At 37.3% G+C, this 16,382-nt stretch overlaps 1 protein-coding gene across 3 annotated transcripts in view; it reads left to right on the forward strand.

Annotated features, from left to right (window-relative positions):
• NALCN (sodium leak channel, non-selective) overlaps positions 1 to 16,382 on the forward strand; it is a 282,121-nt gene that overhangs the window by 23,077 nt on the left and 242,662 nt on the right. For all 3 annotated transcript variants that reach the window (XR_014255981.1, XM_082434589.1, XM_082434590.1), the window contains exons 5-7: positions 5,323 to 5,406; positions 6,571 to 6,710; positions 6,798 to 6,926. Coding sequence is in view for 2 of the 3 variants with exons in the window: in XM_082434589.1 (XP_082290715.1) it covers positions 5,323 to 5,406; positions 6,571 to 6,710; positions 6,798 to 6,926 (353 nt within the window). In the remaining variant the exon portion in view is untranslated. The remainder of the gene's footprint in view (positions 1 to 5,322; positions 5,407 to 6,570; positions 6,711 to 6,797; positions 6,927 to 16,382) is intronic.

Raw genomic sequence — 16,382 nt, forward strand, 5'->3', positions numbered from 1 at the left:
GATGCACACATATGCTTTATTTGGGTTGGTAGACTCAAGTCCACGTCCCCGGAAAGGCTAATGGGAAGAGAGGGAAGAGGAGGCAGTGATACACTTAATGCTTATCGGTTGTTAAGTATTTAGATAAACGTTGCCAGCACAAGATTTAGCCCCCAAGAGCAGCGGCCCTGCACACACATCATACCTCCTTGCAGGATTCACGGACAACTTCAGTGTTTCCACTGGCACGTGTACACATTCGCTACAGTGGTTCTTCTAGTTACACAGTGATTTGGGGGCAAGTATTTTAGCAAATGTAAATAGCAAAGATTTGTATAGTGAGAATTCAGATAGTGAGAGATAGACCTTCAGTATTTTGTGAAAATGCTGTAATAATGGTCTGAAGCAGGTACAGGGGAAGGGGGCACAAAAAATAGTGAAAAAAATCTGCTTGAAGATGTCAGCGAAGTCTTGAAGAAAGAGCAAGGTGAAGTGATGTCTTGAAGCGTGAGGAGGTGTAGTCTATGGCGGGGGTATTGGCGGAGGGAAGTAAAGGGTTTCACAGAGAGAGAAAAGCAGTGCTTTGAGACACACGGGCTTGGAACACCCTGGAGCCTTGGGGCACTCTGCGTAGTCAGAAGTAGCAGATGGGAAGCTCAGGGAGCAGCTGGAAAGGACCCTGTGAACGCAGCCCGGCTGCACCGTGGAGGGCCTTGCAGCCCTGCGAGGAGCTCAGGCTTCCTTCTGTGGTCAGTTAAGATGCGTGGAGCATACGAATCTGAGAGTGACACCCTCTGATTTGTATTTGAGAAGCTCACTGTGGAGGTCACACGCCCCGCGCACGACAGGAGAGAGAAATTGAAGCACAAAGTCCTTTCGGCAGAAAATGTCCTTCAGAATTTTCATTAGAGGAGTTTATGTATTTAAAGGATTTCACATCTTTTATAACATTCCCCAAACTTGACAACATCTGCCAATTAATTCCCGCTGCCCAATAATTTGTTTCTAATTGCCTCCCCCACTAATTCTTGTTCCAGGAAGCATTCTAGCTCACCAGATCCCTACAGGCAAAAAGAAAGCATTTGGGTGATACATGTTTGTGTTGCTGCAAAGCGTTCCATGTAGTGCAGACTGTGAATTCCTCAGACAATTCTCAGTTGTCTATTTTGCATCTGGCAATAGACCTGGCTAAAAGTAGCATGCATCCTCTGAGCACTGTTGAAATAATAAATAATAATGCTAAGACACAGTGACAGATGGGCCCTGGGAACTCGGAACAATAAATCATGTGCTTATGAAACTACACCCGTGCATATTGTTCTGTAACTGCAAACTATATCCCTATAAATGTCTTCAGGTAAATGCGTTTGGTTTCTCTGCTTGTTAAATCCTTGCATGGCAATTTAAGGTCCTCTCTTATACTGTATAATTGATTGGCAGCCTCCAAGTGTTTATCTTTATAGAAATTGACGGACAGCTCTTGAATAACTCATCTCCTCAGGCACCAGCCTCCTGATTTCTGCCCATAACTCAAGTACTCTCTGCTCTCCCTTTCTTGTTGATGCAACAAACAAGTTAAAACCTTTCTTTCATATTGGAGGCATTAAAATTTCTCAGATACCACTGGGCCTTCGTGTGTGTTAGGTTCTGGTTACATTTTGGAAGCAGGGGTAAGGGACAATTTATTATTTACAAATATTGTAACTTGAACATTAATACGGTAGGATTTTAAAAGGATCTGGACGTACTGACAAATTGAATCATAGCACCGTTTAACCAGTTATGGTGAAGAGTCTTTGAAAATACAAATTGAAAAAGAGGCAACTTGATGAATATGTCAGACACAAAATGCAATATGAGATTATGTTATGGAACCAAACTTGGGTCCCCTCACCCTCATGCAGTAAAGCCAATCTACTGACACTGTGTTGTGCTGAAGGAAAGTGCAGTGTTTATTGCAAGACCAAGCAAGGGGAATGGGTGACTAACGCTCAAGGACCCAAATTCCCTGAAGGCTTTCAGGGAAGGAGCTTTAAAGGCAAGGTGAGGGTGAGGGTCAAGGAGTGCATGATCAGCTCATGGAGCTGGTGGTGAGGTGACTGCCTTCTGGTTCCAACCAGTCTGGGGTCTAGGTGCTGGTGGTCAGCATGCAGTTAACTTCTTCCACCTGATGGAGGTTTTAGTATCGGCAAAACACCTCAAGGATATGGGCTCAGAATAGTATCTATAGGCCTTGAAGAGGAATTAAAAGTCTTTGACTATGTTTTATGGCTAAACTATTATTTTGTCTTGTTTGCCTTTGTTTCTGTATTTTCTCACTTCTCTGATTAAACTTGCTCTTTGGAACTCTGGGAAGGCCTAGGAGGCTAGAGCTTTTCTACCAACAAGAGGTGGGGGACAGGGCAGGGTCCCACTTGGCTTCAATTATATTTCAAAGTGCCAGGTTTCAAAGTCCCTATTCTGTTTATTAAAAGGTATTTTACACTTATGGAGCCTTGGTGATTATCAATAATGATTGATATGATATCAATTTCAATTCATATTTATAATTCAATCATATCTACAGTTTCATTAAAATGCAAAAATTATATAAACCTTGACCTATTTGCATGGCACATAGTCTTTGCTGATTCAAACTACACTAATCCAAGAAATATCCAAATGTTATCTCATTTCAACTGTGATCTTTCATGATTATGAAGGAAAAGAGTCTTAACTCTAAGGTATTGCCTTGAAAGGTAATCCATCTTTCTCTTTTTGCCACAAAGAATCATTTCTTTAAAGGAACAATTTTAGTAGCTTCAGTGAATGGATAGATGCATGGATGCATTCATGAAGCATATGCACTGACTTCTTACTGTCTGCATTGTAATCTACAGAGGCTCTAAGACATGGTTCCTGTGCTTATCTCATAGATCATTTAATATCTGCTGTATGTCGTACATGGTGCTAGGTGGTGGGAGTGCCATCCGAAATAGTCTAGTAAGTTTCAAGATGCTACTAATCTTCAGAACAAACTCAAACATTTACAGTGGGGAATAGACCTTTTCTTAAATGCAACACCAGAGAATACGTTTAGAGAAGATTTAAGTAGGAGACCCAAACTGCAGGGGCTAAAATATAAACTCATTAAACGACTGGATGGGGATTACAAAGGACTCTTCTGTAGGTTACACAGTATGAACCTTATTTATTTACATGAGCTGAGTTGCTGGTGGTAGCATGATATGTGAGCAAAAGTGCTGATCAGAGTAGGCTGTGGTCAGACCAAAGTCTGGAGGGAAAAGTTGGCACAGACTGCGGAGAATTTTTCAGGAAGATGGAACAGCATGAAGAACAATGGATGCTAAAGGGCAAAAGGTTAAAAGAAAAGATGGGAAAAATCTGAGTGTTATTGGCCTTTGTATCCCAGGTCACAATAACACAGCTTGTTAAAGGTTTTTATAAATAATGGACGACCCCTGGAAACAGGAACCAAAACATAATGTATAAAACTTCTGCTCAGCGGATTATTTCACGTATTATACCAGACGAGTAAAAAGAAGCCAGTTTTAGTTGACCATTACGTGCCATCTAGTATGTGGTGGTTCTTACTGGGGACAGCCAGATGCCACTGTGAATTTCTGGAATGTCTAAAGCAGAAAACATTCCAAATAATGCAACTCAAATGATTTTGTAATTCAGAAATAGTTTTCTACATTATACAGTAGTAGTTTTTGCTAAGCCAGTTTTCATAATATGAGGTCATTTGAAATTCAAATGTGTTTTTATGCTTTTGTTTTATTTGGGACCCTAAATGATTTAAAGTAATCCTTTTATGTAGTTCAAACTATACTCCAGGTCAGCTTTGCAACATCAATTTCTTTAGCAGACAAATTTATGTAGTAAATAAAAAACAAAAATTCAGCCAACTCTGTTACTGATAACTTTACGTTGTGAATTTGTGAGGCCCAAATTTTTCAAATTTGACTTTATTTGCACCAACTGACAAAGTGATTTTTGTTAAAGCTAAAATTTTCAACTTTTAAAAAATTTAATATTGAAAATCTATTTAAAAAAATATAACACATGACCATTAGTCAAAAGACACATGTATGGATATTCTGTGAAAATTATGTCTCTCTTCTGCCTTTGGCTCTTGCCACTCTGTTCCCCTCCCAGGGAAATACCACTATTTATCCTCACTTTTTCTATTTTAAATAAACCTCAATATAATGAGAAGCTCTTACCCTGTATCTAATTGAACATAATTTGTTACTAAAGCGAATTATGAGCAACAATAGAGGTTAATTGTAGTAATACTACATGCAACATTTTTTAATGCAAAATAGGAATAAAATAGTAATACTGTTTGGGAAAAAATATTATATAAGCTCATTCTATTTGGGTGCCTGTGTACCCAATTATCTGTAATTATTCTCTTTCTCGCCTAATATTTACTTTTAATTGTTACTATTTTAAAATAGTTCTCTGCTGAGCCCCATAAAGTTTCAGTTTTCATTTTTGGAATTTTTTTACATTTTTAAGCAATCACAATTATGCCTAGTTCTTCAAATAAAGATCAAGTGATATTTTTCTCTTACTTTTTACTCAACATACAAGTAAAGAACACATTTGTTTAATAAAAGTCAATTTGAAAATATATAATTTTTCTGTGTAACACTTATCAACATAATGTACTGTATATTTACATTTTTAAAAAATTAACATTTAAAAAAATTTTATAAAATAATGCATTCTAATGTCAGAGTAGACTCACAAGTAAAAAATGAAAGTAGTATGTCTTCCTTATCTTTCTTTTACATTTAAAATCCCAATTAAGTCGATGTATGTTTATTTTGGAAATGAAGGCAAGTTTCTTCATCTTCACTTTTAATTCAATTCAACATGAATTCCTGGTTAATTTCCCGCTAATGATGGTTGTTCCCAGAGATTTAAAATCCTTCACTGACCACTGTGTGCTCAATGGTCAGTGAAGGACTAACCTTGGTTCTTATAGGAAGAGTTGGTTTTAGGACCTAAGCAGCCTATTAAGTAGGATGGCCTCTGGTTCCTTATGTGGTAGACTCTGTGTGGCTAAGAGAAAAAATAGTGATCTTTTACCTTTGCATGAATTTAAAATTTTACATGCAAAGTTCTGCAGTTATGGAGTGTTTTATAAATTATTTTCCTCATATATAATACCATTTAAAATGCTAAAAGTGTTCCTTTTGAAAGTCTGCTCAATTATGATACAAAAATTGTAGATAGCTTATGCTGAATTAACACTTGATTATTCCCTCCACAGATGTTTTTTGAAATTATTCATTTTGTCTGATAACACCGTGTAAAATTTATTTTTAGGGGGATAGCTCCTATGTGAAAGATCGCTGGTGTGTTTTTGATGGATTTATGGTCTTTTGCCTTTGGGTTTCATTGGTGTTACAGGTAATTAAACACTTTTAAATTACAAGGGGGTATTTTCCAAAATGGGCATTATTTTACATTGAAAATCTAAATAGATATATTAAAGAGTATATATAAAATGTGATTGTGTAATTTCCTAAAACATTATTTTTTAAATGTTTATTGGTTTTAAAAAGCCTAACATTTAAATCATTGTCAGTCACATTTTTGAATTATTTCTCAATCAGAAATAAAAATTAGTACCATATGAGATTATTTCTTATTAAGCAGATGTTAGAAATATATTCATTGAAATAAACGAAAGAACATGGAGTGAGGTTTCTGTATTTGTAGAATAAAAATTTGAATTTAAAAATTAAAATTCCAGTCTTTTAGGTGACTGAATTCTCACTAAAAATAGCTAAAATAATATAAATACATTGGGATAAATATAGGTTAACATAAAATGCTGTATTGCTAATAGAAAACGCCTTACTATGAGAAATGGGGAACATAGATTAAAAAGGCCTGAAGGACGGGTTTTATTGAAAACCAGCAGAATTCATTCCCATGCATTCATTCAGGCTTGATTTTGCATTTAATTCAACTGAAGTTACTGTATTCTTCATTTAAAAAAAAAATCAGAATAAAATAAATTCATAGTCTATCCTGCAAACTCATCATGGTGCTTATTGATAAGCTGTCCTTATTTTTATAAAGCTCACCTCTCCAGTAATTAATTTCATCCTGCGTATTAAATGTGTTCTTTTCCATTTAATAACTATTGTATGATTGACAAACATTTCCTAATTATCATCTTGCCTCTACTGGTAAATGGAATTCTTTTTCATCTTTTTCATAGTATTTTTAACCCTTTCGCCGTTACTTTGTGTTCTAGATACTCAAAAAGTTCCACCAAAGACCATTACTAGTGAGGAAGGCTTAGCATACTTATTCTGTATTCTTCGTTGGCACTTATTTTTGTAATAAAAACTGTGCCTTGATGGATTATACAGGGAATGAACAAGATTAATGACACTTTCATTAGTTTATGTTTCTCTTAAGAAAGCTATAGCTTCAAAATGTACTCCAAAGAAAGTTGATAATGCAGGGCCCAGGATGAACCTCTGATGCTGTCTGTATAGTCCTGACCACAAGCATTGCTAAGCGAAAGTCTGAATTGTTTGTTCACCTCTGAATTTGCAGGTATTTGAAATCGCTGATATAGTTGATCAGATGTCCCCTTGGGGCATGTTACGGATCCCACGGCCACTAATTATGATCCGGGCATTCCGGATTTATTTCCGATTTGAACTACCAAGGACCAGGATTACAAATATTTTAAAGTAAGCACTGCTTTTACGTAAGTTAAGGGGATAGGTTTATGACTTTTGGGGTAAGTTTTACCTACTTTACCTATTTTTTCCCCCTAGGCGATCAGGAGAACAAATATGGAGTGTTTCCATTTTCCTCCTTTTCTTTCTACTTCTTTATGGAATTTTAGGAGTTCAGATGTTTGGGACATTTACCTATCACTGTGTAGTAAATGACACGAAACCAGGGTAAGTTTACCTACTAACTGCATTTTTAAAAAAATAGATCTTTATTGGAGTATAATTGCTTCACAATACTGTGTTAGTTTCTGTTGTACACCAAAGTGAATCAGCCATTTGCATACACATGTCCCCATATCCCCTCCCTCTTGAGCCTCCTTCCCATCCTCTCTATCCCACCCCTCTAGGTCATCGCAAAGCACCTAGCCGATCTCCCTGTGCTATGCTGCTGCTTCCCACTTTTATCTAGGTGATTCATAAGGACTTTTCTGCAGTTCTCATGAGAAAAACCTCTGTGTATCAATTTTTTAAAAAGTATTTATGTGCTGTCTATGTTCTGTATTCTCTGCTTCTTCAAAATTGTTTTGTGCAAATGTTTAAGACAAATACTCAAGACAAGCCAGACTGAAAAATGTAACCCTGTGGGAAAGTAGATTCAGCGAATTCAAAGTGTACATTTACAAGGTTTCCTCAGCGTGGGAACATAATACCATCAGGATATTTTCATATCTTATTTAAATAAGATGGGAATGGAAAATGGTATAACTACTTTGAAAAACAGTCGGGCAGTTTCTTAAAAATTAAACAGACATCTACCACATATCCCATTCATTTATTCCTGGGGCTTAACCAAGAGAAATGGAAACTTATGTCCGTACAAAGACTTATACATAGACTTATGTATGCTTATACATACAAAGGCTTTATTTGTAATAGCCCACTTTGGTAACACCCCAAATTTCCATCAACAGGTAAATGGATTAACAAATTGTGGTATATCCATGTAATGACTACTATTTAGCAATAAAAAAGTGTGAGATATTGATATACATAACAACTTGAGTCTCAAGATAATTGCGTTGAGTAAATGAAGCTAGATGAAAAAGTGTACATATTCTGTGATTCCATGTATATAAAATTCTAGAACATGCAAGCTTGTCTATGATGATATAAAGGAAATCACTGGTTGCCTGGGAATAAGGGTTAGGGTAGGAGAAAGAGATGACCAAGGGGCACTAGGAAACCTTTGGGATTAGTCAGTATGTTCATTTTCTTGAGTGTGGTTCTGTGCATATGTCAGAATTTATCAAGCTGTTCTTTTTAATATGTGCAATATATTGTATGTCACGTATACCTTACTACAACTGATTTTCATCATATGGTAAGGCAGTTTTCCCCGCACTATTTATTGTGTGTCATTACTCACAGAATTTAACGCTACGTTTCTCATTTACTAATTCCCTGTCTATATTTGGGTCTGTACCTATAATCTCTATTGTGCCTGATTGACCTGTTTGACGATCCCTTCACCACTATCACACTCTGGAGCTTGTTTTAATCATAATATGTCTGTATGCATGGGGGTCCCATTTTCCGCTCCCAGACTCACATGGGCTTAGGACCCTGTCTTCTGCTTCTTGTAGGCATTTAAACCCAAGCTCTTGGCTACTGGGTACTTAGTCCCCATTGAGACCACCATTTAGTCAACTCATGTATTTCCCTTCCTCTAGTTTTTAGTTTCCTCTTACATGTTGCCGTTTTGGAATGTATTTTTCTTTCTTATAAGCCCAGATATGCATTTTTAAATGTTAGTGTTTATCCAACAGATCTAGCTGTTTGTAGTGGAAGGAGCTAAATTTAATGTAGCCCATCTTGCTAGAATTAGCACTCTGGCACTCACAGCTATTTTTTCCCCTATTTCCCTCATTACACTGTGAGGTCCATAAGGACACATTTGGGAAAGGGTCGATAAGATTCATTTCCCTTTGGTCAGTACCTAGTATCCTAGCACAGAGTAAGTACTTAGTAACTATTTATTGAAGGCATGGTTAATAGTGTGTTATATTTAGACAGATAATAACAACTTTATGACAAATTGATAAGGAGGAGGAAATAAAAAAAGAACAGAGGAAGAAAAGCAAGTTGCTAAAAGTGACAAAGGAGAAATTGTTAAAAAATAGAAAAGCAACGTTAAAAGCAGAGGAAAACAGTGAATTAGTACAAACACAGGATAGGAAAGTTGAAGGAAGTGGTGAGTAAGGGAGTTGACTTGTGTGGGTGAGGGAAGAAATGCATGGAAGGAAACCTGTAGGTAGTTTTTTTTTGAAATGTATGTGGGCTGTAGAATATGTCTAGATTGTTCCATGAATGAATATGAGGGTGGAAAAATATCGTGTGGGCAGGAGACAATAGACGTAGAAGTGAAGAAAAGAGAAAGCTTCTGGGTAAGGAAGCAGCTATGTTCTAACCGCAGTGAGTTTAGGAGGCTGGTTTAAAGTTCCCATTTTGTTAAAAACCAAGTTGAAAGGCAAGAATTCTCAAACTTGTTAACCCAGCTAGGAGATCAGGCATCATGCTGCAGACTTAACTTTGACACAGAAAATATAATACAAATAGGGCAGACAGGTATGAGTATCATCTGAACTCATGGCCTTTGAATCATTCAGTAAGTCCTCTTAGCCAGCTCTGTGCTGTACTCTGTTCTCAAAAATGAGTGTCTGAAAAAAATGTTAAAAGACCTCTCATATTCTATTAGCTCCAGCTCATTACGTTATCCTAAAAAAAAAGGAGTGCACTGGGAAGAATTTCATACGTGTTGGGAGACTTTTCAGTTACTCGAGACATAGCAGTTACAGGGAGATGTCTGCATTTTCTCTTTCTTATATTTGTAAAATCTGCCCAGTGGCTATGTACACACACATGGATTTTGCCTTCTCTTTATGTGATTCTTAATTTACTGTTTAAGAAGAAAATACATAATTGGCCACATGGTTTTATGAGCAGTGTTACTGATGAAAACAATTTTCATAAGTTTGATGACTTATTTCAAGGACCAATCATTTCCACCATTTTTCTTTTATATTTTCAGTTCAGTGTTAACTGAGTTTTAAAGTCTCGCTCATTAGCAGAAAAACTGTCAATACAGTTTTACCGTTAGTTCCAGCCCAGACATTAATTTGCTTCCTTTTTAGAGACTCAAACAGTGTCCAAAGTCAGAATGAAACACATAAAAATCCCAATTTAAAAGAATTTCCAACTTTTTTCTTTCCTTTTGTTGCTTCTTAACTAGGAATTTCTCATAAACATCTCTGAGTCAGATATTAAGCTTTGGTATGATGGTTGTGTTTCCAGAGATCAGTGTTGCCGGTTGCCGTCATGACCTCATTTCTCTTAACCATCGTCCTTTAACAATTGTTCCAACCTCTGCTTAATTTGCACGCACTGTAGCCTAATAACGGGAGAGCTTTCAGGCAGAGATGCACCTGTTCAGAAACCTGTATGTCCTAGGTTTCACGGCTGACCTCCAGAACTGATTATGTTTAATCTGTGAAGCAAACAGGATAAATAAGGAAGGGATTCAATACATGGAGTTTTGCTTTTGAATGGAGGTGATTTCTTACAAAGCGGATAGAAGGGCATCTCAGCTGTGTCCTCTGTAGCATTACTAGTAAAGCTTTAGCTTCTTCTCTGGTAATGAATCGTGACTTAAGACAATTATGGAACAAGTAATGGGATTTGACTAAGCAAGGCAGTTCATATCCTAAAGAGAGCTGAGAAGCGCAGTGGACTGTGGCAGAAACAGGTGTTGCAAAATGCCAAACGTGATGGCACAAATCTCCCTGAAGCTAAAAGAGGAACATGTAAAAAGGAGCTGGTAGGTGTAATAGAAAAGATGAAGATTTACCTGACACCTTATTATCATTCCTGAGAAAGGAGAGAAATTTATTCATAGCTTAGTATCAAATAATGACATCTCATCCCCAAGATTGAGATAATTAGAAAAGCTTTAAGGTAACAAAATGTAAATGTTAAGTTCATAAAAGTTTACTATGTGGAGAGAAGATTCAACCACGAGTTCGGGTGAATATTTGTAATGACTGGACCATCAGCTTTAAGACCCAGACGCAGGGGATCACATGTCACAGGCACCCAGGGCAATCCTGGTGTATCCCTGTTGCTGCAGGGTAATTACTAATAACTTCCTTTGTGATCTCAGGAGAGTCTCAGTATGGACAATACATTTTATGGTTACCCCACCCAACGGCAGTTTTTAGGACTTAGTGGTATTTTATAAAATATCACTAAGACTTAGACCAGAGACAATATAAAGCTGGATTTGGGGCAGTTTTCTATTGCTGGTCCAAATAAAAATTTTTTAAGTTTTCCCTTTAGGGTACTTATAAAATAAATGAGTGATTGTCTTATAAATTCTGTTCACAACATAATGAGGTTTTTTTAAAACTGGAAAGGTCAGAAGAATTAAAAATAGAAACATGGGACTTAGAATATTAATTTTTAATTTCCATGGACTTATCAAGAGAGCATTTTGTAGAATATGTGAAATCATAAGTGCCTCAAATTCATGCAAAGGTCTGTGAAGTCTTCTTGATTTATATTTAAACTTCTTTTGAAAAGATGAAAAAAGACTACTCTATTTAACTTACAGGGTTCAGGCTGAGATATCTGCCATGTGGGAGATATAAGAACAAGTTTGGATATTGGAAACATTTTCTTTAATATTTAAGAAATGAAAGTACTCTGGTGATATATGTAGATTTCTAAATAAATTAATAGCAATGATTGTGGAGCACCTATTATGTCTCAGATATTTTGCTTGTAACTACCTTTTAGAACAATCTGAAGGGATTATTTCCCCCATTTTGCAGATGAAGACACAGCCTCAAAGGGGTTAAATAATGTGTCCACATGGTAAACGAGAGAGCTGGGATTTGAACTCCCAGCCCATGCTTGTGCCGCCATTTAACCAGCCTCTGCGATATTATAATCCCACATTCATAAACCTATTTCACATACAGATCCACTCCATATACATAAACTCTTCATAATATATGTCGTAGAGAAAATTAAAACAATATTATACCTGGTTTCTATCTCTATGTTGATGTTATATTCCAGGGGGTTCAGTCTCATCTGAATCTGTAAAATAGTGATATGCAATATATTTGTATTACTCCATATATCTCTTTTAAATTTGTTGTGCACATGCATCTCAAAGATGCAGACCACTTGAGCCACCAGTTAGATTAACCTTTCATATGATGATAATGTTTTAAAATTAAATATAAGAAAATATTTGAGGGAGTTCCTTGGTGGCCTACTGGTTAGGATTCTGGGCTTTCACTGCCATGGCCCAGGTTCAGTCCCTGGTCAGGGAACTGAGATCCCACAAGCCGTGTGGCTTGGCCAAAAAAGAAAAAAGAAAATATTTGAGAATAGACTAAACTCCCATATGAAAAATGAATACCTGTGTGATTTTCACTAAAAGAGCAAAAGCATTCGTGAGAATCTTCAGGATAAAAAAAGAAAATCCTACAGTTTGAAAAGGGTCTAAAAGAAATTGAGTAATTTATTTTGATCAATTACACTATAGCACTTCTTTTGATCTTATGTTTACTTCCCCAAAAGAGGATAATGTAATAATATAGATTTTATTATTAATATGATTAATAATATATTTATTATATATTATAATCATATGCAATATTAATTTATAATTATTATATTGTAATTAATATGTTAATAATTATATTAACTAGTTAATATAATTATTAATATATAAGACTCCTATTTATTATTAGTGGAAATAACCTTCATTGAACAACTGATATCTGTTATTTTCTCATTTAATACTTGTAACAATCTGGTAAGTTGTGTTCTACTTTTACACCGTCTATTACAGAGAAGGAAATTGAAGCTCAATTTCTTTAAAGAAGATGTCTAAGATGAAACAGCTTGGAAGTGCCAGAAGCAAGGTTTAAAACCAGATCTCCTTGACACTGATTTCTGTGCTTTTAAATATTTACTGTAATTCGGTCAATATGTGAGGTGATCTTCAGCGTGTGTGTCTCCAGAGTATTTGAGTAAAACCTTTAATTCTTCTTCGGTTACGAGAAGCGTATGCTTAGGAGACAAGTTCTAAATGGGCCGTATGAGTAAGTGGTTAAGGCTGCCTGTTTTAGGGCTGAGTTCTGAGATGATGCACTGCCGCTTCGGAACATAACCGCGTGAATGTGAAATGAAGAGCCTGCCGATCCAGGCCCTGGCAAAGAGTGTCGACTGTAGTTGCCTTCGTAGACATCATGTGTAGTATCATTGTGATGTCTCAAGTTCAGCCAGACCAGCCTGCTTTTCCCCGGGATAGAAGCCGCACCAGCACGCCATGACTATAGCAGAACAAGCAGTCCATTTCGGGAATTCATTACTAGGGTTAGATCTCTTAGGCAGAGAAAATCACCTGGGGAGCTTTGTGAAAATAGGGACTACAGGCTGCATCCAAGGATTTGTGTTTATAGGCAGGGCTGAAATTGCCAGACTGGCCGGATTAGAAATCAGGGACTTAAAACCCTAGTTTTGCATTAAAATTCCCGAAGATACGTTATAGACTAGGACACAATTTGCATGGCTTTTAAAAGATAAATCACGTGTCTTCAAAGAAATGCCAAGCTTTTAGCTGCTAGAGCTCCACCTGGGGGTGATTTGAGTTTCCTCTTCCCTTAAGGCTGTTTCCCCAGAAATGTCTAAGAAGCAACAGTCGTAATTAGAGCCTCCTGTCATTCTCACAAAGAAGCAGGTTGTCCATGTGTTCTGGGAATTCTAGGGCAGTCCTCTCAATTTTATTCATTCAGTGACTCGCGTGTTTTTAGGTCTAGCGATTGCATTGTCAAGTGCACTTTGTGGTCAAGCGCATCTGGGGACAGGGGCTTGGGCATTTCCTAAATCCTTGCCTGGCCTTCACGTTTCAGGTAGCTACATGTTCTTACCTTTGTGGAGCCCTTAGCATCCTTTGACCATCCCAAAAGGGTGGAAGCCTACAGAGTGAAAAAAAAGGCTGTTCTCCAACCATGTAACTCGGCCAAGCCACAGCCAGTAAACGTAAATACAGTTTGAGCTCCTAATATGAATGAAGTACTTTATATTCCTAACTGCTAACTCATAACGTGATCTCATAGACTGGGTATTATGATCCTTGTGAGAGAGAATAGGAAATAGCTCCTTGCCACATACTCACTAATTGGCAAAATCACCAGCTGAAGTCCTGTAATCTTGGCCTCAAATTGTGGGGACCACTAGCCATCATGTCACCTGACTGCTTACAGATATCTTCTCACTCTGATCTCCTAGTTCCTGAGGCAAAGGGCGGAGAGTTACTGCTTGAGTAGCTCTTGGCCCAGGTTCAAGGGTAGTAGACTTTGTCTTATAACCTCAAAACAGTTTTCACATTTCCAGTTTGGAGCTGATCACTGAATTTGCTGTGTCCTGATACTTTGCCTTTCTAATACTCTTTTTGAAGACATTCATGTACCTCTCACTGCCTGACCCTGGTTCAGGTGCTGGTCTCCTGGCCCTTGTCACATCTTTTTGTCCCTTATCCATATTGGCAAAGTAGTGAGAGATACAGATAAGGAAGTAAACTTGGGGAAAATATATAATTTAAAAACTGTTCAGAGATAACAAGGTAAGATGACTATTTTTTAAAAATATAAGTAAAATAACACATTGTCATTTAAATTTCATGTGATGTTTGAAAAACTATTTAATTTTACCATTTTGGTGCACGATGGATTCAGTGCTTTATGGCTTTGCCTATCTAGCCATTCAGGAAAGGATGAAAGAATGGAAAAATCATATTAAAATACTCTCAGTTTAACAGTAAGGAGAAATTTATTTCCTAATTTCTTAGAAAAAGTGCCAGATTCACTTGTTTATAAAAAGAGGTGTGATGTCAATATTATTTCCTGCCAAAGACTAGTCATCTTGTTTTGCAGTCCCTCTAAAAGTCCAGACAGAGCAATTAAAAGTTTTCAAAAATCAGTAACTAGTTTCATCTCTGCAAATTCCAGGGTGGGATTCGTTTTCCAAGGCATCCAGCAATAGAATTAGCCAGGCCAGTTTATAGGAGTTTTTAATTAATCCTGAAAGAGGAGGCCAAATAGAGGTGAAAACAAAGCCCAGTGATTCTGTGGAACAAATCTGAAAGGCAGGTAACAGCCAGAGCACGTTTGCTGTCAGCACGTGCAGTGAGAGAGGCAACCTCTAAATGCAGGGCTGAGCTTTTAGCAAGAGAATGAACCTTGTTTTCGTGTCTGCCGCTAAGAGTGAGGCAAGCAACGACCTAAGCCATATTCACTATTCTCCCAGCGTAAAGATGGTGTGTGTATTGACTCCATGGGTTTAACTGGAAGTGTGTTCTTCTATTTATGATTTCTTCCTAGAACATACACTAGAAATGGAAAAGAAACCTTCTTGATGCAATAAGTTACAAAACGCTCTTCAGGTGTGTAGTGTTGTCTGTGGCATGCGGGTTTGTTGTGCTGTGTACTTCCTTCTTTGCATCATTGACAGTTTCCTTACAGAATGCAAACTTCAGAAATATGTTGTAGCTTGGCCTCTGGAATGTCTTTTACAACAAATGGATAAGATTTGGCTATCGAGAAGTCATCATCTTGTTTAACTTCATTTCTTCCAGGGGAAAAAAGTAAGAAAAATGTCAACAAAATTGCTATCTATAAGTTCACTTTAAAAGTATATTTTGTGAAAATTTTGTAACTAACTTAGGTAATAACCTCTTTTGTTAGTGTTTTTTTCTCTCTTTTTTTTTTTTTTACTTTTTGGGCTTTTCTCTCAAATGAGGGACACCAGTACTCACCACTCACCATCCACAGTCGTATGTGATGTTTCCACTTTGTGCTCCTGTAACACCATGAGCGTATAGATAGCTCTTACCTATTCATCGTGTTCTACTCCAGCCATTACTTTTCTGTTCTCTCTCTCACACTAGGCAGTAAAGTCCCCGAGTTGGAAGTACCTTCTCAGTCGTCTCCATTCCTAGCAGGTTATGGGGCATAGAAGAGACCTGCCAAAAATAATTATTTTGAATGAATAAAAAGACAAATGAAATCAAGTGGCCCCACTAAGAATATGAGAAAGACGATTTCTGAAAAGGGGCTAAATAATAATAAGCACAGTTATGTTTGTAGGTGGCAGTAATGACAGAAGGCCAACACCTAATGTGGTGCCACCAGCAGTGACAGGAGTTTGCTATCAGTAGAAAACGACATTGTGAGTAATGAACGTGAAGCCTTGAGCTACTGCAGTGGCGTTGTAGAGCCTTGCGGAGGGGTGAGAACAGAGCACAGTGGGGCACGTGATTTCTCTCTAATCATTGACATTCTCCTTCATCTGAAAGTGGGATGTGGTCCTTCTGGGAACTGTTTTTTAAATAGCTGAAAACTTTCACGTGTTACAGATGAGGAAACTGAGGCTCAGACGGTTAAAGTGAATGGTCCGAGGTCATTAAGCTGGTGCCTCACTGGACTGAGATCTTAATGCTGTGCACCAGGATACAGCTGAGTGCTCTGGACCATCAGGAGTGATGGTTGATTAACTTAAAACCATAAAACTGTAGAAGTGTTGCCTGTGGCCGTAAACGGTCTTTGCGACAAG

Source organism: Balaenoptera physalus (assembly GCF_965194825.1).
Source record: "Balaenoptera physalus genome assembly, chromosome: 18".
NCBI classification, from domain to species: domain Eukaryota; kingdom Metazoa; phylum Chordata; class Mammalia; order Artiodactyla; family Balaenopteridae; genus Balaenoptera; species Balaenoptera physalus.